This window comes from Leptodactylus fuscus, chromosome 7, assembly GCF_031893055.1.
Source record: "Leptodactylus fuscus isolate aLepFus1 chromosome 7, aLepFus1.hap2, whole genome shotgun sequence".
Lineage (NCBI taxonomy): Eukaryota > Metazoa > Chordata > Amphibia > Anura > Leptodactylidae > Leptodactylus > Leptodactylus fuscus.
The window spans coordinates 115,026,297-115,049,152 of NC_134271.1; the positions used below are offsets into that span (position 1 = coordinate 115,026,297).

Sequence of the window (22,856 nt, forward strand, 5' to 3'; positions counted from 1 at the left end):
TCAGGGCGGCAAGAGCTGTTCACTCTTTGCAGGTGTAGGAAAACAAAGACGACCCTGTAAGCTTGTATGATGAAAATACTTCTGATTTTCCGCCATAAGAGTCATGGGCACTAACATATTGAGCAAAGGAGAGTGGACAACAGCACTGGCTCCCCATTTTCTTAACACAAATGAGGGTTAAAAAAAAAAAAAAAATCTATAAGCCGGAACAGGACTGTAATAAACAGGAACTCTATAGGAGTATTTGCATTACACATTATCACTGCTTCCTTAACAATGTAACACTGTAGTGAAGATGTGAGATCTGTAATGCCCAGAAGACATTGCAGGAGGAATTATAGACAAGAAACTAAAAGATTCAGAATGGCTAACGTTTAATACATGTTAATAGAAAAAAAAAAAAAAACAAACAAAAAAAAAAAAAACAAGTCCCCTGTAAGGTAACCAAGGTTCTGTCAGGTTATCTCCAGATAAGTGCTCCTCTGTAAGCGATGTAAGTAAAATGTCTCAGTATGTCAGTAAACGCCTCACAGCCCTTATAGGATACAAGATGGCTTCCTCCTTGTAGCGTCTTACAGCGTGTACAGCATCACACACCAACGTAAGGGCAGGGTGATTTGTCTTATAGTTATTCTAGTTTATCTTGACATCTTTCACTTCTGGAATCTCTTTCTGCATGAAATGCATGACTGCCCGGGCCACCTTATCGGGTACAATGTTATACACCGGATGTGTAGGTTTCTGCCACAGAAACAGGGAGAGCAGGTTACAATACAGAAATCTAGAGAACAACCCAAAGCCTTAAATCTAGAACAGGAGTCAGAACCTTCGGCTCTCCTGCTGTGAAACTACAACTAACAACATGCTCCATTCACTGCCATGGGAGTTCCAAGAACAGCAGAGCAAGTATGCATGCTGGGAGTTGTAGTTTTGCAACAGGTGGAGGGCCGAAGGTTACCTATCCCGGATCTAGAAGAGAATATCTGTATAAAGTGGATCCATCATCAGACTCTGTAAGGGTCTGTTCTATTAGCCATAATGGTACAAAATGAATACATAGTTTGCCTAATAGATACAACACCCCCACCCCCACAAACACACACGCACACGAACGCACAAATACAGCAGACACCAGAACTACGGGGACATTTATAAATAAATCTATAGGGAAAGTACTTGCAATTCCACATTGGAGATTAACCTGCTGCGTTTTAGAAAGAGCAGATTTTCTGCAGCTCTTTCTTTCTGCAATGAATGGATAAGATTAACCAAAATCTCATGCACTGTGCTATAAAGCACTACAGTCTGATAAATGTGTTGTATTCTTAGACTGTCTAGTCAAACTGCATCAGCAAACACCCTGCACCAGTATGGAAATCTACAGCAGTCAGGAACTGACATAGATCTCCTGCATCACTCACACCAGTCTAGTGGTAGAGTAATCCTATCCTTCCTATCCTATCCTACTACTATCCTACTAATATTATAAATGTCAAAGTTTGTGTATTTGTTACTCAATCATGCAAAAATGGCTGAACAAATTGGGATGAAATTTGGCGCATAGATAGTTTGTAACCTCGATTAACACATGGGCTACAATTTATCCCGGTAAATGACATGGCTTCACGACTGTTATGAATTTATGTTCACATACTATATTACACTGCTGAGAGTCCTACTTGCCAGCAGGACTCTCTCAGCTAATTGAAGTTTGCTGATAAAGCCAGGTCTGTTATTGCTCTATGTAAACACAGTTACAAGCATTTGCATATTATCTGATCTACTCCAGGCAGTGCTGACACACTGAATGGGAAAATGCCTTTAATTCAAATTGGCAGTTTGCCAATTTTTTATTTTTTTTTATGTAGATTGTGAGCCCCATATAGAGGTCACAATGTACTTTTTTTTTTTCTTCTTTTCATTTAAGTATGTCTTTGTAGAATGGGAGGAAATCCATGCAAACATGGGGAGAACATACAAACTCCTTGCAGATGTTGTTCTTGGTGGGATTCGAACCCAGGACTCCAGCGCTGCAAGGCTGCAGTGTTGCCCCAGGGCAGTTTGCCAATTTTAAAAATGCTCGGAAAAAGAAAATCTAATTTGTTGCAAACAACGAGAGCTATGAAGGAAGCCAGATATCACAGACTTATCCTCAAGTGGAGCTCAGGGGAATCATTGACACCAACAACACATTCATTATATGGCATCCCAGCAAGGAACAGGTTCAGTGGCAGGCCAGCATGAGAGCTGCTGAAACGCCGAAGTAGGAGAACCATCGAAGGCAGCAATTTGCTGAATATAGGCAGATCATCGACGCTAACAACACGCAGACGGAGTCGTGGGCAGAGGATAGTAATAACTGTCAGGCTGAGGCATCCCTGTTTTGCTCGGTTCACTTACACAGATAATGGTAAGGCAAATAGATGGAGATAAGGGGTCTCACGTGCGGCACACTAACCCTTCCCAGCCAGTTGGCATTTCCCATACCAGTCCTGATCTTCCCTGCACCAGAACAATGTGCCTAGTTTGATGCCTCTTAAATAACTCCTCCTTGGTGGAAAAGAATTTGCTCTAGCACCACCTCTTGGAAGGTAACTCCCTATAGATCAATGCCTGGTTTTCTTAAAAGCTTTAAAGGGGTTAGGCAGGGAAACAAGCTTATCCAGTGTCCCTTCATAGGTTTGCAGAATGGTTATGGCTGAGTTCACACAGTTTTTTGGTCAGGAATCCGCCTAAAAAAAAAGCCTCCCAATAGAGTTCTATTGGGAGGCTTTTTTGGAGGCTGATTTTGAGGCGTATTTCTGACCAAAAAACTCTGTGTCAACTCAGCCTTAGGCTGCATTCACACAGAGTAACGCCAGGCGTCATTTGTGTGTAATTTGTGTGTCTTTTACGGCCGTCATAAAACGTTTACATAGAGTTCTATAGGAAAAGACGGCCGTCATTTACAGCCGTCATTTACGGCCGTCATTACAATGACGGCCGTAAATGACGGCTGTAAATGACGGCCGTCTTTTCCTATAGAACTCTATGTAAACGTTTTATGACGGCCGTAAAAGACACACAAATTACACACAAATGACGCCTGGTGTTACTCTGTGTGAATGCAGCCTTAGGGTGCTGAAAGTTTCTGTGCACTGCTGCTGTTGCTCTTACTGTTGGGTCATGTGACTAACCCCACTGTACTCCAAAAGTAAACTGCAGGACTAGAGCTGAGCTGGTAAGCAGGTGAGGCAAAAAAAAGAGAGACTTCTGGCTCCAAATGCACTGTGCTAAGAATGAGGGCGACAGGGGCCTGGCAAATTTAGTAAGCAAGCTTATCCAGTGTAGTGAATGCACTGACATTTTTTATTTCCACACATCCCCTTTAACAGGTATCCAAAATAACATCACACTAGAGATGAGCGAACACTGTTCGGATCAGCCATTTCAATGTCAGCCGATCCGAACAGCACGCTCCCATAGAAATGAATGGAAGCACCTGGCATGCAGACTTTGCCGGCGGCTGGCCGCTTAACCCCCCCGCGTGCCGGCCGCTTCCATTCATTTCTGTGGGAGCGTGCTGTGAGCGTGCTGTTTGGAACAGCTGTTCCGAACAGTGTTCGCTCATCTCTACATCACATACATCTAGGCTTGCTTGACTAAGTGTATAAGCCACATGATTAGACATTAGACCACCAGCTATATCACCCAACCCCTTTCCACCATACACATGCACACTCAGCCGCTGTTACAAGCTGCCGTCCGTTCTACTTACCAAAGAGTTCTCTGGGTCTCCTACAATAGTTTCATGTAGCATTTCCCCGCTACCAAAGTGCTGTGCGATAGACAATCCACTCAGGCAGTAGCACGTATGATAGAAGTCTCTGGATCTAGAAATACAAAGACACAGGACACATAAATGATGGAATTACTCTGTGTAAATAGGACCGGTCACCTCCTGCCTTACCAGTGTCAGTAAAGGCTTCTATTCCCTCCGTAATGTAACAGAACTGGAGCATCAGGTCTCATAACTCTGTTTTCTGTTATAATGAACACACTGACAACTAAGTGCTGCCAGATAGTGCGGTGTCTGAGGTTGTCAGCTCCGACTGGACATTGAAATGGTTGTTCTGGCAGTCCGACAATGGCAAAATAAGCCTGAAGATCGGTCATGACACTTCTAAAGGTGAAAAATCAGCTAGAAAAACACCTACAAAAGACATTGTGTGAACCTACCCTTATGAGGAATGCAAGTATTTAGTAAACTAGATGTGTCAGGAGAGGGGACGGGTCCTTTATTATTATGACAATTCAGGCCACACACACATTTTTTACTATACGATCATATTGGTCTCTTCTATACGTCTCCGTGTGTACACAGTTTTACTAGATACGTCCACTGCCACAACATATACAGTCCAGGCTATAATACTGTCTCAGCATTGTTCTGCAATATGGCAGACACATGGCCCCAGCACTTACTTGCCAGGTTTATCTAGTAGGCCACCACTCGGACACTGGCAGCACAACAGGATGTATTCTTGCAGCGCTTTCTGGTCAAACATCCAGTTGCTGAGGCTGAGAGCGGGATCTCCTGTAAGATCACTAGTGTTATTGGTAAGGCATGCTATGTGACCCCCTCCCCACCACACAGTAAATACACAGCACCCTCCCCCCCCTCCCTTTCCTGAGTACTACTATTCTTGGGGTGCTCTAGATCTTGCTAAAGAACCATGAGCTTCTAAGAACAAATGCAGCACATTACTTATGCAAACCTCATGTTTTATTCAGTATTAGGAGACCACAGACCCTATGAGAAGCCGTCTTAAAAGGTCAAGTCCATTTTTAGACGCCGTCTGTATGTAATGGACTATTTAGACATATAAACCTCATTCAGGAGGCGCTCTCACCCTTTGTATGGCGGCAGCAGCAAGAAGTAGAGACCTGCAGGGGGATCTAAAAAATGTAACAGGAGCAGCAGAAGTTTAGTAAGGGGAGTATTTCTTCTTCCCCATTCTGACGCTCTACCCCATGACTCCTTTTATGTCAGAGGACATGTTGGTCTGATGAAGGTAACGGAGCAGGTGACAGATACACCTTACAAGGCTCTTTATAGTTATAGTCAGGGATTTTGGTGTGTGTGGGGGGGGGCTATCACACCATGAGTAAATGGGATTTACAGCTTCATGTCAATATGTGGCTCCTCTCTAGAGGACTAGTAGAGACCACCTATATGAATTCCTGAGCCAACCCCGGCTCCAGTGAACTGAACTCCCTAACAAATGGATTTATGATGAGGCTATTTATCCAGCACTCACATCAGACCTAGGAAATACAGCTATGTAAATGGCCCCTTATATAACTGTATAGGCCCTTCAATTTGTAAGGTTATTGTATTTCCCCCCAGGTCACCATCACAGAGATACCTCTGAAGGAAGGGGGGGTCATCTTTGATAGCAGATTTGCCACCTAAGGATTCTAGAAAAGCTGGGTGCCGATCCCTGTGAGTTTGAATAGGAAATACTTGCTTTGGAGGAGAAATGTTATAATGTGTTATTACCTTCAGCGTGTAATGTCCTATGGATGAGCGGCATTAGGCCAGCTTGCCAGAAGGAGTAGCAGCCATCCACCAGCTTGTTGCAGCGCCCTTGGAATCCTCCTTCAAATCTCATTTGTCTGAAGGCGACCCATCGCTTATGGAGAAAAGCAACATCCATTTCAGATTGTAACTGGCCAAAATTTCGCATTTTTATTTTCAATATCATGCACATGTTAACCCTTTACCACCTGCCCAACGTAAATGAAAAAGGCTAGTGTCAGGATTAGAGATGAGCGAGTACTGTTCGGATCAGCCGATCCGAACAGCCCACTCGCATAGAAATGAATGGACGTAGCCGGCACGCGGGGGGTTAAGCGGCCGGCCGCCGTCAAAGCGGAAGTACCAGGTGCATCCATTCATTTCTATGGAGCGTGCTGTTCGGATCGGCTGATCCGAACAGTACTCGCTCATCTCTAGTCAGGATCTCTGCGCCAGAGGCCTATTCATTCACATACCAGGTTTAATGGTACAGCACATTCCAGTACACAATGCCATCTGTAGGACCGGACCGTCACACTGATAGTCTGATCCTGGACTGTGACAAGGGACGGAAATAATCTGTTCCTTGTCACTAAAAGCCTTGAACACATAGCTCATGTTGATTGATATGTTCTTAAATGCAGTCGCTCCTCAAAAAAAGTACACACAAAAAAGCAACAGAGATGTCAACTGTTGAGCCCTGAAACTTCATTTAGGGGTGTGTTTACACATACAGGTTTTCTGATGCCGTTTTTGAAGCCAAAACCAGGAATGTGGATGAGCATACTTTATGACGTATATCTGGTTTAGCCTTCAAAAAGGTGTGACTGAAAACCTGAACATGTAAACACACACCAATAAGTATAAAACAGTATAATACTGACTAAACTGTAGGGCAATGATAGTCCCCTTTAAATGCATTATGACTAATATCTGTATATTATATACTGGGGCACAGATGGCCCGAGGTCAGTTCTATACTGGGATTAGAAACCTCAACAGAACCTATATAATCGGCCTCTCTGGTTAGTACAATTATACGACATGAATATTTGATGGACGCTTTTAACAGATGATGACATGATTTACATCAATCATCAATATGTTGACCTCGTAACCCTAAACTCTTTAACGCCACAAAATATGCTTCATGTATATGACGGACAACTTCACTGTTTCATGAAAATTCATTTCATTGCACTGGAAAAAAAAAAAACTTGTCAGTCGCTTCCGGCTGATATTATTAAAGCCAAGCAAAAAAGCAACAGAGAAAGATATTCCTAATGGCGTGTAAGCAGCCCAAGCATAACCTTCCACTATGTATGGGTCTGTGCCTTGGTTTTCAGCGATGACACTACAGAGGTCACATAAACACTACAATCTTGTCAAAAGATTGCGGGGGGTCCCAGCTGCCGGCCCCCTCCTTAATCTAAGCAAAGGATAAGTCATCAATGTAGTATGGACAAAAAAAACCCTTTAACATTACATCCCAGACAGATTTGTTTCAATTATTAACACCATACAGGATTTAACAGACATGTGCTACCACTTATAGTACGGGTCAGTGACGACCACAGGATATCAGTTCGTTGCTTTTATTATCTTGACACGTGATCTGTTATGTGCAGCTAAGCAATGAGTTGTGAGATGAGGATCAAGCAGGTTGTAAGAGCCCATAATGCAACACAATAAGGTGCACAGCATACAATATTATTATATCTATGGATACAAAGCCCTTGCAGCAGCATTCAGGCTAATACAACACTTACCAACAAACTCTTCATATCCAAGAGATGGACTCTCTTCAAGATGACCAGTGCAGCCAGACCACAAAAAGTATAGCCACCATGTGCTTCCATGCCCGGGACACCACCAATGCCACCTTCCCAAAACTGGCATCTGCAGCAAGAAAAATCGTACCACATACAGTAAAGGTATAAGACAAAGTAAGGCTATGTTCACATCTGCTTTGAAGACTGTCATAGTGTGTTTTGATGATAGGTGTCGAAAAAAGTTCTGCAAGTCCAATTTTTTAAGTTTAAGATCGGACACCTTATGGACCCCATTCCAGGTAATTCAGGTCCATATGTGACCACTGTTGTAACGGTCCGCCTATTCATTGTTTTGCTCCTCCAATGGACCACAACAAGACAGGACAACACTAGTGTGAATCTAACATGACAGTACAAATAGCAATAGCAGACTACTGAAAACTGGTCTACCATGCAGGACAGACATATACAAGTATCTAGGTCATAAACATCGCTTTACTTGGAAGCAGCGAAAATCAGGACCTTAATTTAAAAAAAATAAAAACACCAACATAAAACATAGGTAATAAGTTTGTTTCCAAACCTGGCAATCCATTCTGCGGTGCCATCAAACAGCTTAGGAGTGATGATATTGGTGAGAGAAGCCACAGCGGCGGCACAATAAGCGCTTCTAAAGGAGAAATAGTACAGATATAAAGTTACTAGACAAGCAGCAGATCAGAGGCCCCAATATAATGTCTCCATTACAATCCTAATCAGTACTATTAGGCAATATGGCCGGGCAATTGATCGAATAATAACCAAAAACAACCGTCATTCTGGATAACCAATGTGCTTTTGTGCACAAGGTTCACCCAACACATACTTATACTTGAAAAGTCTGTTTTTTAAAGGGATTCTATCATTAAAATCACATTTTTTTCTTCCTCACATGTAGGAATAGCCTTAAGAATGGCTATTCTTCTCCTACCCTTAGATGTCGTGTCCCTGCCATTCAGTATAAATCCCGGTTTTCCAATGCTGCAAGAGAACTCTTCAGCACCGCCTCCATCTTCTTCAGGAATGGCCTCCCTGCGCGTCTTCTTCCGGAGCCGGGTTCAAACTTCTAGGCCTCGGGCAGAGCAGACTGCGCATGCCCGCGGCCACAAGAAAAATGGCCGCTTACACAGTAAGCAAGCAGCCATTTTCTTGTGGCCTGTGGGCATGCGCAGTTGGCTCTGCCTGAGGCCTAGAAGCTTGACCCCCCACTGCTGAGAGAAGAAACGCAGAGAGGCCATTTCTGAAAAAAATGGAGCCGGTGCTGGAGATTTCTCCCGCAGCATTGGGAACGCCCCTAGTGCTGTTTGAGTGCTGGTGCCCGTCCCCAGTGCTACGAAAGAACTCATTTGCATACAGACGAAAACTGGGACTTCTACCAAACGGCTGCGCGGAGAACACATCTAAAGGTAGGAGAAGAATAGCCTTTCTTAAGGCTATTCTTATGTGTGATCTACAAAAAAAAATTTGATTTTAATGATAGGATCCCTTTAAGGAGCTTCATAATCGAGGTAAAATGCCCTATTATTTGTAATTTTCATTTAGGCCATAATCGCCCAGCCTTATGGTATAGGTGCTATTACACTATGGCTGAGATACATTATTTCCTGAGCTGCCCCTGCTCTTGCCCTGGTTTCAAGTGGCACACACAGGTACGGCACAGAAATCAACAGTAATATATTAGTCAGCAATTGAAGTTTCAACAACTTTTTTTCTTCCTGTGCTCCCAATGTCATCAAAATGTGTAGTGATAGGGGTCAACTCGCCCGACGAAGGGATAAATAATGTGCTTTTGTCACCAATTTGGCATGGATGTATCATAATACTGGAAAATGAAATAGCAGAGCACACTACACTATTCCATATCACGGTATACAGTAAAATGACCTATCAAACTATGGGAAGGCTCAAATTATGTAGTGAACAGTCTCACTGCAAAGCGCAAATCTCTGCAAGCAAACTGTAACTACAAATACAGCTAGATAGAGATAATGAAGAGTATGACATATCTGACCTGACATCCACCTCTCCACCAATGTGCATGTGGAACGAGCCATCTGGTTGTTTTAAGTGGTACAAAAATTCCAAAAGTTTCTCCCTGCCAGACACAAAGTAATAAACGTTAAATCAATCAGAATGTCTTATCTATAAGCCAAGAATCTCAAGGTCTTGGCACAGTCTACCATCTATCTCCCAAGGAGCTGAGATCACCAAATACAGCCTGCTGTTTAAAGAGAACCTCCAACTTTGGAGTCACATTTAGCAACGTTTTATTAATACAATGCCAGGTTGGACCCGCGCCATTCTATAGGTGTGGCAGCAACTTGGCCAACTGCTGTGTAGGGAACCACAAGTCATTAGGTTTGGCTGCAGTTTCCTGAACCGTCCACATGGCCGGAGGCACTGCTGCGCAGGAAATAAATTTGTAGGAGGACTATGACCCCTTCATACTCAAGATTGCTGGGGCCCCGAGGTCAGACTATTGATCAAAGGCGATGGCATAACCAAGTGGTATGCCATGACTTTATAAAATGGGAATACCCTTTAACATTATAAAGCAATAAAAAAAGAAAAATAGAAAGGGCTGTATGAAAATAGAAGAACATGGCTGCTCTGGTCTAAAAGCAGCGCCACACTAAGCCACATTCACTTGAGTGGGGCTGAGCAGCAATATCAGATAAGGAGGCACTGTTTCTAGACAAAAGCAGCCATGTTTTATATATAATCTATTCAAGACGACCTATAGTCTCATGCACTAGCAGCTGTAGTCTACATACAGTCAGTGCTTACATGAGAATACAGGCTGTCACTATGCAGTACAAATCCATCACCTATATGATTATAGGACATTAAATGGCAGCTCCTCATGAAATAAGATCCATTTCTGGTAAAGACATTACGATTGAGAATAGCTATACTATTTTTTTTTAATACAGATTTTCATGTGGTTTCATGTAGACTTTTAGATATAACTTGCTGAAAATGTGCTAAAAGTTGTGCATCCACTAGTAGTAATAATGTCATCCCCCTAAAGACATTGTACATACCGATTAATGACATCATAGGCCTCTTCTGTTCCAATAGTGCACAGGGCATTGACTGCTGCATAGGTGGGAGCAAGATGAGGCTGCTGACTGGGGCCTCCACCGAAACCACCACCCGGAGCCTGGCAGTGTGCAAGAAACTGGCAAACACTATGGCACGAGAAAAAAAAAAATTCTCATTACAGAACATAAATGACAAAACTGCTACTTCTTGTGTCACCTCCTCTACCTCATAGATTGTAAGCTCTTGTGAGCAGCGTCCTCAGTCCTATTGTGTGAAGTGACTACGGTATTACCCTGTTATGTATATTTTGTCTGTACATGAACCCTACAAAGTGTACAGTGCTGCAGAATATGATGGTGCTATATGAATAAAACGTATTATTATTATTAAGGATCTTTATGAAAATCAAGTAGATTGAAGATCGTTTAGCAATACAGTTCCAAGCAGAATGTACAACAAGCCATGTAACTTTGCAGAATTAATTTGGTTCTGCTCCCCAGTTCCAATGAGGAGATAGCCATGTATACATATTGGACTCCAGAGAAATGGAGAACCAGTTTGTGAAGGGACTCAGGAGTTTCTAGGTATGGAAGACAGAAAAAGACCTTTCTGTAGTCAGATCCCCAGTGACCAATGGATCAGGAATCCCCAAGTTCTCTGGGAGAATGAAGCAGTAGTGCTTACACATGACCACTACTCTATTAGCTTCATGGGACACCGATAACCAAAGGAAAACCAGTCTATACGTGATAGTAGACCACTCAGGACTGTATGGACTGGTCACTTAGTGTCCCAAATAGCCCTACTATAACCCCCACACACAAACATGTATATTTACCTAGACATGTTTCTGGGGCTCACATCTAGTGCGTCCGGCAGTGACATTGTGGAGTTCACGTCTGCTTCACTAAAGCCGGTTGCATTGGGTTTATAAACCCCTTTCAGATTACCTGGTCTCATCTGCTGCATGTGAATATATCCCACTAGAGGATGTTCATACCACTCCTGCTTACAGCTGGGGCACCCCAAAAACAGAGCTGATGTGAAATAATAAAACAGTCACCTTGATGCCACAGATTCAGGGATGGGTTCATCTAGCAAAGTTAGACTATGGACAATCCAATAACATAGCCAGGGACGGCTGGCATCTAGGCACTAGAAGATAGAAATGAGAAAGCGACATAGAAATTCTTTCAAATAACTCTTCTTCATGTCATAAACTATCTGATCTTTGGTTTGCAACCTGAAGAGGCTTTCAGAGATAAGAAAAAGTTTGCCTTCATGGTAACAGTAACACTTGTCCAAGGGCATCGTCTAGTACTGCGGTTCAGCCATATTTAGTTAAAGCAGAGCCCTTTATTCTAGAGGACAGTTACTCACAGGGGAGCTGGGGTTCCCATTTGCTGCCAGAAGTTAAATTTTATAGTCAAAGCTGGAACAAGCAGAATGGGTGGTGTAGCTTCCAAAGAACCCTGTAACTTATGAAAGGCCTAGGTAACAGTAACACTCTTGTCCAAGGGCATCATCTATTACCGCAATTCAGCCCTATTTAGTTGAAGCAGAGCCCTTTATTCTAGTGAACAGTTACTCGCATGATATCTGGTGTTCCCATTTGCTGTCAGAAGTTAAATTTGACAGTCAAAGCTGGAACCAGCAGAATGGGAGGTGTAGCTTCCAAAGAACCATGTAACTTATGAAAGGCCTTGGTAACAGTAACACACACTCTGCCAGTACACCCCTAAGAATTTAGGGTGATTTTCTGGGATAGTAATAATGAAAATCTATCCTTAGGATAGGTGATATGAGATATAGGAGATCAGTGGAGGTCTGACAACTGGGACCTCCACCAATCAGCTGTTTGAAGAGGCTGCAGCGCCTTTACTGACTACAAAATACAGTACACACATTGCATAGCAGCTGAGCTTGGTATTGCAGCTCAGCCATATTCACATGAATGGGACTGAACTGCAAACAGACTACATGACAAAAAAGTAGCGCTTACTGCTTTGCACAGCTTTTATGTCCCAGTTATGGTAATGCCAGTAACATGGGCAGTGCCCTATACTAGTTACCTTACCATCCCCCCACCTTACATTTATTAAGAAGAAATAAAACAGATCACATTTCCTTTATTTCATTTGTGTACCTCATAGGATTCAGATAGGTGCTGTAAACCTTTCCGCAGGTAGTGTGAATGGAGCTCTCTCTCTAAAACAAGACTGAAAAAGAGAAAATGTGAGATAAGAGAAATGGCTACAGAGGACACAGGTAACTGGTCTTGTAACTACATCCTAAAAACAAACACTACCACCATTTGTAATGCCTTTTCTCCCAATAGACTCAATGGAGGTTAATTATCTTCTGCCCCTTTTTCTAGCCAGATTTTTGTCTAGATGATATAGATGCACTTCCTTGTTAAATGTCTTACATGTGTTAGTTTAGATACAGCTTTTTAAGTTATGTGCACTGTGTCCTTTTTAATGTGCTCTGACCCAACGCGCTCTTTTACGCTACCCCTGGACTGGAGTGTATTTGCCCCTTTAGAAAATGGATGCACATCATAAGTATAGCATGAAAAGGATCTCGATTTAGGCTATGCCCCCATTACCCAACAAAAAGCAAAATTGGTGGGGGCAGTATTACAGCTGGAAAAAAGGGGAACATGCTTTATAAATAAGGCACAGGGCAGGAAGAGACAAAAAAAAAAAAAGGTGCAAGGCTTAATAAATGTACCCAAAGAGTCAATAAGATATTGTAACCAAATTATATGGATATGCTGCTCACCATTACCGGAAAATACAGAGGTCGTGTGCCCCTGGGGTCCAGGCATATACACAGACATTCCAGGCACATAAAAACTGTCCATATAAAAATCACTACCATGTATCATGTAGAAACTAAATGTATCTAAAAATCTCTGCAACTAGTTTTTTTTTTCCTGGCTCCTCTTGAAGGTTATCATATGGGGCACAACTATCTTCTGGAGGACTGCCCTCCAGCAGTAAAATGTTTGATAGAAGAAAACCCTCACCCTTGTTGTTTAAAACTTTCAGCACCACAGTGCACACCTAAAGGGATTGTCCAAAACTGATCATTCATGAGCTATGTGTCACTGTTTAAGCTGTAATGGCAGAGCCTATAGACTGCTAGGTTTCAATTCCAATAAATGGGAATTGAGCTGCAATAGTGGGGTTGAGCTCTGTGCTAAAACCAGCTGATCGGTACGCAGCGGGTGTCAGACTACCCCCCCCCCAAACTGTTTTTCACTACATGACCTATCCTAATGATAGATCAGTAACTGTCACAGACAACTCCTTTAAGGCTGAGGCCCCACGTTGCGAAATGCAGCTTTTTTGTTGTAGATTTTGTTGCTTTTTTTGAGCCAAAACCAAGAATGGCCACATAAGGAATGGGACATATATATCAAGTATTTATAATTCCACTTTCTGCTCAATCCACTCCTGGATCTGGCTCAAAAAAACAGCAACAAAATATGCAACAAAAAAGCTGCGTTTCTGCAACGTGGGGCCTTAGCTTAAAGGCAGTCTACCATGTCTCTCCAAGAATATTTGACTGTGTTACAGAGCAGATTACAGTGATAAACTACATAGATAAATAATATACCTCTGTTATCCCGGTCACTTTTGCAGAGTTGAAGAAAAACAACTTTTAAGTCTTATGTAAATGACAAAATGGTGCACTGGGGGCGGGCCTTACACACTGAAAATTGATGCAATGTGTGATGGTAGGGGTCTGAGTGGCAAGTGCAGTGCTCCAGGGACTTGAAGGCCCGCCTCCAGTGCACCAACTGCCTCATTTGCATAAGAGTTCAAAGTTGTTTTTCTGCGAATTCACAGAAGTGACAAATATAACACAAGGGTATGTTTATCAATGTAATGTGCTCTGTAACACGGTAGCAGTTGAATATACTTGGAAAGGGAGTAGACTTTCTTTATGGCTAAATGGCCACGCAGAAATAAACAGCATTATAGCAAGTGGGCTAGGGCAGTATAGGCCATGCCTCCTTTTTTGGAAACGTGGTATGTGGGATACAAATCGACAAAAAGTTGCAAATCTTGGCACAAAATTGCCAAACTGCAAATAGCAAAGACCAGAGGCCTACTGGGTGACAAGGGAAGAGATGGAGGACTAGTATAACAAAACATAGTAATAAATTGCATTTCTCACTTAATGGCTCCTTGATGGTTCTTGACAGCAGTAAATATGGAGCCCACTGAACTCTCAACCTTTTTCTGTAAGAAAAAAAAAACCACAGTCATCACATATCTATGGCATATAGAGGTGCAAGTGTCATTCACCTGATAAGCCAGGTTGCTATGTGAAAAGTTGGCTGTACAGATGAGATGAATACTGATTAGAGATGAGTGAGTAGTATTCCATCGAGTAGGTATTTGATCGAATACTACGGTATTCTAAATACTTGTACTCAGTCGAATACCATGCGGTAAACGTAAAAGGCGTTTACCGCGTGGTATTCGTCCGAGTATTTCGTATACCGTAGTAGTCGATCAATTACCTACTCGCTCATCTCTAATGCAGACTCAGCCCAGATATTATGGCGTGGGCGGCTAACCTTCTAACGTGTCACGTGGCGACTTCAGGGGAGAGAAGGATCAGGCAGCTCACTTTCAGCATGTCTCATCCGGTCACTTTCAGGGGAGATAAGAGCCATACTTGCCTCTCCCTGGTAAGAACCTATAGACTCTGCCAAACCCAAATCACATGTACAAGTGATGAGCCCTCAGACAAACCTATATATTACCCGAGACTGGCACCTATCTGGTATCTATGCCGCCATCCAGGATCATTCCCCTCAGTAGGTGTATGCCAGTAACCTGCTAAGTTTCTCTCTCTCACTGGCGCTATAGGTGTACTTTGTAATCATTTTGGAAATTTGCTCTCTGTGCAGATTTCTTTGTAAGCCTGTGACAGAACAGTCAATCACTAGAGGAGGAAACCAATAGCCTAAACCAATGACGAGGCAAGAGGCGCGTCTCAGACTACCCGCGTCTGACTCTAATGTAAACAAGACGCACACTTTAATACCAGGGCTCTGGAGTTGGCACCAATTTTGCGTAACAGAACTGAACTATTCGGATTGTTATGTATTATTGCTGAGGCTCACAAACGTTATCAGCAGTATTATGTTATTGCTCTCCTGGAATCTATAGCGCACCGAGATATAACTAAGAGATGAGAGAGTAGTATTCCATCGAGTAGGTATCTGATCAAATACTACGGTATTCAAAATACTCATACTAGATCGAATACTACGCGGTAAGTGCCTTTTACGTTTACTGCGTGGTATTTGACGGAGTACGAGTATTTCAAATACCATAGTATTCGATCAGATACCTACTCGATGGAATACTACTCGCTCATCTCTAGTAACTAACATATAAAAGATAGACATGTCACAATGAAACTGGTCACAGGCCAAGGTATATGTATATAGTACAATATACACTCACCGGCCACTTTATTAGGTACACCATGCTAGTAACGGGTTGGACCCCCTTTTGCCTTCAGAACTGCCTCAATTCTTCGTGGCATAGATTCAACAAGGTGCTGGAAGCATTCCTCAGAGATTTTGGTCCATATTGACATGATAGCATCACACAGTTGCCGCAGATTTGTCGGCTGCACATCCATGATGCGAATCTCCCGTTCCACCACATCCCAAAGATGCTCTATTGGATTGAGATCTGGTGACTGTGGAGGCCATTGGAGTACAGTGAACTCATTGTCATGTTCAAGAAACCAGTCTGGGATGATTCCAGCTTTATGACATGGCGCATTATCCTGCTGAAAGTAGCCATCAGATGTTGGGTACATTGTGGTCATAAAGGGATGGACATGGTCAGCAACAATACTCAGGTAGGCTTTGGCATTGCAACAATGCTCAATTGGTACCAAGGGGCCCAAAGAGTGCCAAGAAAATATTCCCCACACCATGACACCAGCACCACCAGCCTGAACCGTTGATACAAGGCAGGATGGATCCATGCTTTCATGTTGTTGACGCCAAATTCTGACCCTACCATCCGAATGTCGCAGCAGAAATCGAGACTCATCAGACCAGGCAACGTTTTTCCAATCTTCAATTGTCCAATTTCGATGAGCTTGTGCAAATTGTAGCCTCAGTTTCCTGTTCTTAGCTGAAAGGAGTGTCACCCGGTGTGGTCTTCTGCTGCTGTAGCCCATCTGCCTCAAAGTTCGACGTACTGTGCGTTCAGAGATGCTCTTCTGGCTACCTTGGTTGTAACGGGTGGCTATTTGAGTCACTGTTGCCTTTCTATCAGCTCGAACCAGTCTGGCCATTCTCCTCTGACCTCTGGCATCAACAACGCATTTCCGCCCACAGAACTGCCGCTCACTGGATGTTTTTTCTTTTTCGGACCATTCTCTGTAAACCCTAGAGATGGTTGTGCGTGAAAATCCCAGTAGATCAGCAGTTTCTGAAATACTCAGACCAGCCCTTCTGGCACCAACAACCATGCCACGTTGAAAGGCACTCAAATCACCTTTCTTCCCCATACTGATGCTCGGTTTGAACTGCAGGAGATTGTCTTGACCATGTCTACATGCCTAAATGCACTGAGTTGCCGCCATGTGATTGGCTGATTAGAAATTAAGTGTTAACGAGCAGTTGGATAGGTGTACCTAATAAAGTGGCCGGTGAGTGTACAACACCCAGAGGTGATCAGAATACTTCACTAAACATGTCTATTGCTCCAGCACTGAGATATTCCATAGACATCAATGGGGAAAAAACAAAAATCATCAAGACCGTTCAGTACGTCAACCTTGAAAATCCCTATGGAAAAAAATTGAACGAAATGCATGAACTGAGGGAAGACCTCCCCCAAAATACCCTGCACCCACACTGTATAATACATAATGAGAGAACAGAGACTGAAATGTGCCAGCTCAGCCAGACAGAGGGAAGGAAAGAAAGGGTTAGGCCAAGGCCCTACGGGACGGAAACGCCACAGGAAAAATCACAGCATTGTCCAAAGTGGACGGGATTTCAGCGAATCCCATGCCACGTTGCGGTAAATACCGCCGTACAGACACGTCTCGATTACCACTGTATAGGTGTAAGTGACATGCCAAGATTTCCAAAAATGTCCAACAATGTCAAGCCATAAGAAAATATTCTCCAGCAAAGTTATGTGATGGCGAATACACGTATTTACTAAAACGGATACGTCAGGAGAGGCCAATCCTCTATAAGACACCGTATTGGGGCGTTTTACAGTCTTTGATGGCTATTGTCACATGACCTGGCGGGTTTCCTATGGTAATCCCACTGACGACTGGTCGTAGATAACCTATAGATCAGTGGAATAGGAGGCGGAGTCAGTAAAATGTAAGCGGCTCACGTATAAGTAGGTCTAGCTATGGTTTGTTATGTATTTGCTCTCACAGGAATTCAGTCACTCGCCTTTTACGGCTTCTGCGTGACGGCGGTTGTCAGCCATTTATATTGTAGCCGGTGACTTGGCCTATGGCCTGCACAGCCCTGGCTCATCACATATTACACGCATGGTCTCCTGCACACGTTTATTACACGTTTATGAGTCACCTTCTTGTCGTGAGGTCACAATCGTGTCATTATATAGAAATCCTAATTATATTTTTTTGCAATTATTATGGAAACCACAGGACCCCCCCCCCCCCCTGCAGCGCCACACACAGCTCGCACACAGTATAACACCCCAGAACTACATGACCTGCAGCAAGTGGGGGAAGAGACAACCACGTGACCAGCCCTGTCCACACACACGTGACTGCCCCTATATAAACAGCTGTCACATACACAACAAGCTGACACATGAGGGACGTCTATGGACACACGAGGGGGCTATAAAGTTATCCACCACCCCCTAACACTGCAGACAAGGCTGACTGCCCCAGGCCGGCTCCTCTACCTGCTCCACAGAGGTCTCCGTAGGCGTGCAGTCCTCCTTCAGCCGCTCGGCGGCGTGCTCCTCCCGTGTACACCGCAGCGCCGTAACCCTGGACTCCGCCATGACTGGCAGACTACACGCCTACTACAGGCAGCACTGTCAGCTACGGTGGCTCTGCAGGGTATGAACAGGTCAAACGGCGAATAAAACCACGCCCATCTGTCAGCGGGACTGGGGAAAGTCATGCAGCTTTAGCTCCGAGCGCCACCTAGGGGCGAGCTGTGAGAGTGTCGCGTCGCTGCCTTCTTGGAATGTTAGATATGGATTTCTTAGCAGCAAGAAAAAAGTAGATAAATATAAGTGACTGGGACCGATATATTCATGGATCAGTTATATAGGATTTCTGCTCAACACCGGATTGATTCATAGTAAGAGGTGGGGCTTTGTTTTTTTGAGCCAAAGCCAGAAGTGTATTTACAGGATGGACTAGAGATACAGGGCGACTTTTTCCTCCATTGATCTTTGTCTGCCAGTGGCGTAACTAGGAATGGCGGGGCCCTATGGGAAGCTTTTGGCATGCCCCCCACCCCACCCCCACTAACACCTAAGATTCTGACTGACCAACATCCTCCTACATTCCTGCACACAGTATTATGCCCCCTAGTGGCCCCTACACACAGTATTATGCGCCCTAGTGGCCCCTGCACACAGTATTATGCCCCCTAGTGGCCCCTGCACACAGTATTATGCCCCCTAGTGGCCCCTACACACAGTATTATGCCCCCTAGTGGCCCTTGCACACAGTATTATGCCCCCTAGTGGCCCCTGAGAGCAGTATTACGCCCCCTAGTGGCCCCTGCACACACTATTATGCCCTGTAGTGGCCCCTGCACACACTATTATGCCCTCTAGTGGCCCCTGCACACAGTATTATGCCCTCTAGTGGCCCCTGCACACAGTATTATGCCCTCTAGTGGCCCCTGCACACAGTATTATGCCCTCTAGTGGCCCCTGCACGCAGTATTATCCCCCATAGTGGCCCCTGCACACACTATTATGCCCTCTAGTGGCCCCTGCACACAGCATTATGCCCTCTAGTGGCCCCTGCACGCAGTATTATCCCCCATAGTGGCCCCTGCACACCGTATTATGTTCCATAGTGGCCCCTGCACACAGTATTATGCCCCATAGTGGACACCCATGAACAATTATTATACTCTTTTCAGACCCCTGAGTATAATAATCAGAGACACTGTTACTTACCTATCCCTAGCTCCGGTGTGGTGCCTGCTGATGTCGGCCATCTGCAATGACATACGTGACGTCACTTGACCCAGGCCTGCATCACGACGCATAAGGACGCAGGCCCCGGTCATGTGACGTCAAAGATGTTACACAAGAAGGCCTGAAGTCTGCCTGGAGCCAGGAGAGGTAAGTAAATAGGGCCCGTTACCGTCTGGAGTTACTCCAGCCGGCAAAGGACTATTAAAAACAAAACGCAGCAGTAGCGGCTGTCTCCGGGCCTCCAAATGTCTCGGGCCCTGTGGCAGCCACTACTGCTGCTGTCCCAATAGTTACGCCCCTGCTATCTGCAGTGACAAAACTACCTCCGTAGCAGCTGCTATGGGTCCCGCAACCTTAGGGGGTCTCGGTCAGCCACCAACAGGCATGCTCAGCATTACTATTTAAATGGAGAGAGTGGATTAAATTGCTGCCAAATCACTGAGAGCAGCCTATAAAAAGGGTTGGAAATAGGTCTACCATGTTAACCTTTTCATTGCCAATAATCTAATTGTGTTTAAATGGTGTTTTGCAGTGGAGTAGGTTGATCTGTGACTGTGCAGAGTGTCTTATGCTAGGTTCACACTAGCATTCAAGGATTCCATCCCCCAATTCCTCTTAAAATATGGGGAGAGAAAAGTTATGGATCTCTCCGTCATTTTCAGACTGGAAGCTTGGCGGACCCCATTAAGTGGTTAGGGTTTCCATTTTCACTAGTGTGAAGCTAGCGTTACTTTGTTTTTACTGACTAAGTTCATTTCTTAAGAGCTTTTTTTATGCTCACCCAATAAACATTGTGACACAGCCTATGCTACTCTGAAAAAATAGACGCATCCTGCTAATCTGAAAAATCTGTTTGCTTGTTTTTGGGGGTTTTTTTGTTACCCAATATATACAGACTCAGCACCAGTTAATTTTTCTTGAAATATTTTTTGGCATTCACTAGGGTTGAGCCGATCTTGAGATTTCAGGATTGTTTTTAAAATCCGATTTTTGATCATTTTCCTCCCGATCCTGAAATTGTTCGATCGCCGATCGGGATCCGATCTTTTCCGATCCTGATCACTCAACCCTAGCATTCACTGTTTTAATTAAGGAGTGTGCAGTGAAATAACTGAAAAAAAAACAGAGCAGGGGGAGGAGGATACTCTTGTGCAAGTACAAACAATAAGAATGTGTGACAACAACAACATTACATCTGGTATTAACAGCCCTGCAATAGCAACAGTGTAGTACTTCTTTGGAACACAGACATTTTTGAAAGCAGTGAAGTACTAATGTTGAGTCAGCCTTCTTTGTTTTCCTCCTCTTCTGTTGTAACACATATTCTATCATACTATCTTTCTGTACTGTCAACCATGTCTTCTTTATCTCCACTGACACAGATCTCATTCTCTAGTAGTCATGTGGCATGTCCTGAGAGATATTCCTCATATCCCAAGACTTCCTCTTCATCCTCTTCTTGAGGAGTTGAATGGGAACAGACAGAGTTTTTTGGATGTGGAGGTGGAAGAGGTAGTAGTGACAGGGGGTCTGCTATTGGTAGTCATACTATTAGGAGCACTAGGATTAGGATTTGTGTATCAGAAAAAACTGGAGGAGATAATGAAATAACTGAATCTGATGATGCTTCTGTTGCAGATAAGATCAGGCAACTGGGTCAGGGTGACATCAAAGGAAGAACATGGTGGCAGTGTAAGAATTCTATCCGATGTGCAGTCATCCAAAAGACCTGTCTAGGATATGTCTAAGGCAAGCTCGGGTGGTGTTGGCACTGGTAGACACGTGTCCCGTTGCAGCTGGTATCTCCCATATGGGAATTGTTTTGGACATTACCAAATGACATATCAATGGCAAGCTCTACAAACAGAAAAATAGCCATGGGTGTGCAGGCACAAGTTTAGGAACTAGGTCTCTCCATACTCACATAAAATGGCATCACCAGCTCATTTGGCAAATTAGAATTAGCAGCTTTACCAAGTGATCAAGACTGTTTTATTCCTTCTCACCATTATCTTCTTTGTAGGCAACCACATCCACACCTAGCACATGGTCATCGTTGTTATCATTATCATCTCCGTCTGCTTCTCTTCTTCTTCCTTCATGCCAATGTCAGTCATGTTATCTTATTCTAACATAAAGCTTCGAACTCCATATTGGCAAGCGTCCATCACCATCTCGTAGTGGTTTATGCAAAGTCATGCTCCTCTTTAATCTCCACCTTCAGACTAGTTATTGCGCTCTTAGAAATTTTAATCACAATATTAATTCTTACTTATTAATTCTGCAACTCTGCAATTCTGCATGATTAAAGGGATTTCTTCCACACCCATGAAGGAATATGTATCCAGTAAACAGTCATTTGGCTGGTTGGCAACTTTACCTCGCAACTACCCAAGCTCAATTGGTAAACTAGAATAGGCAGTGGCACCAATAAAGAGGTCATTTGCAAGTAATTCTTTATTACTTTTGAACTGGCGGCCACACTGATGATATGCCACAAATTTTTCTTAAAATTCTGTAATTTGTCCCTATTTGGTGGGTGCTGCATATGCATAAAAGGGTTATTTTTGGTGGGTTTTTTTTAACTCAATTCTCTATTACTTTTTAATCAGCAGGCAACAAGATGTTGTGTCACAATTTCCTCTTCAAATTCTGTAGTTGCCAGCACCACTTGCCACTTCTGTTAGCAGCAACCTCACCAGTGTTTCTTCCAATACCAATGGCATTCTGCTCCCATAAAGGGATACATTTGGGTGGCTTTTTATTTCTTCCTCACTTTTCAATTTTGCTCACAGCTACAAATTTGTCTCCCAAATAACGAAAAGCTTGTGGCACTTATATGTCATCAAAACAGAATAATTTTTCTACAAAACCATTGCCTTTTGCAGTTTAACCGCCATGTGTGTCTAAGTAACCATGGGTAAGCACCTTTCCCCAAATAAAGGATATGACTTGCCAGAAAAAATGCAACTTTTTTCCTGGCTTGTACACCAGTTTTTTGGTACACAAGCCATGATAAATCCGCCCCTAATTTATTGTGTCTTGCATGTCATCTACTGTATGTAATTTTGTTACGCCATGTTTCATCATGATATTAACATGATGCTAAGCATGCTGCAAGTGATGTAATCTCTGGCTAGTTAGGATTAGGCATTAGGAAATGTATTGTCACTTTAAAGGGAAGCTGTCACTTGAAAATGCCGTCTAACCTGCAGGCAGCAT

At 43.6% G+C, this 22,856-nt stretch overlaps 1 protein-coding gene across 1 annotated transcript; it reads right to left on the reverse strand.

The window, feature by feature from the left end:
- Nucleotides 1-373: 373 nt before the first annotated feature.
- On the reverse strand, nucleotides 374-18,509 carry FNTB (farnesyltransferase, CAAX box, subunit beta). Its single transcript, XM_075280888.1, has 12 exons — nucleotides 18,372-18,509; nucleotides 14,605-14,669; nucleotides 12,563-12,635; nucleotides 11,480-11,571; nucleotides 10,416-10,562; nucleotides 9,383-9,466; nucleotides 7,916-8,002; nucleotides 7,330-7,459; nucleotides 5,543-5,675; nucleotides 4,465-4,576; nucleotides 3,758-3,872; nucleotides 374-741 (listed from the first exon to the last, which is right to left on the reverse strand). The coding sequence occupies exons 1-12, from the start codon at nucleotides 18,471-18,473 to the stop codon at nucleotides 634-636; spliced, it is 1,248 nt and encodes a 415-aa protein (XP_075136989.1). The 5' UTR covers nucleotides 18,474-18,509; the 3' UTR covers nucleotides 374-633.
- Nucleotides 18,510-22,856: the final 4,347 nt, after the last annotated feature.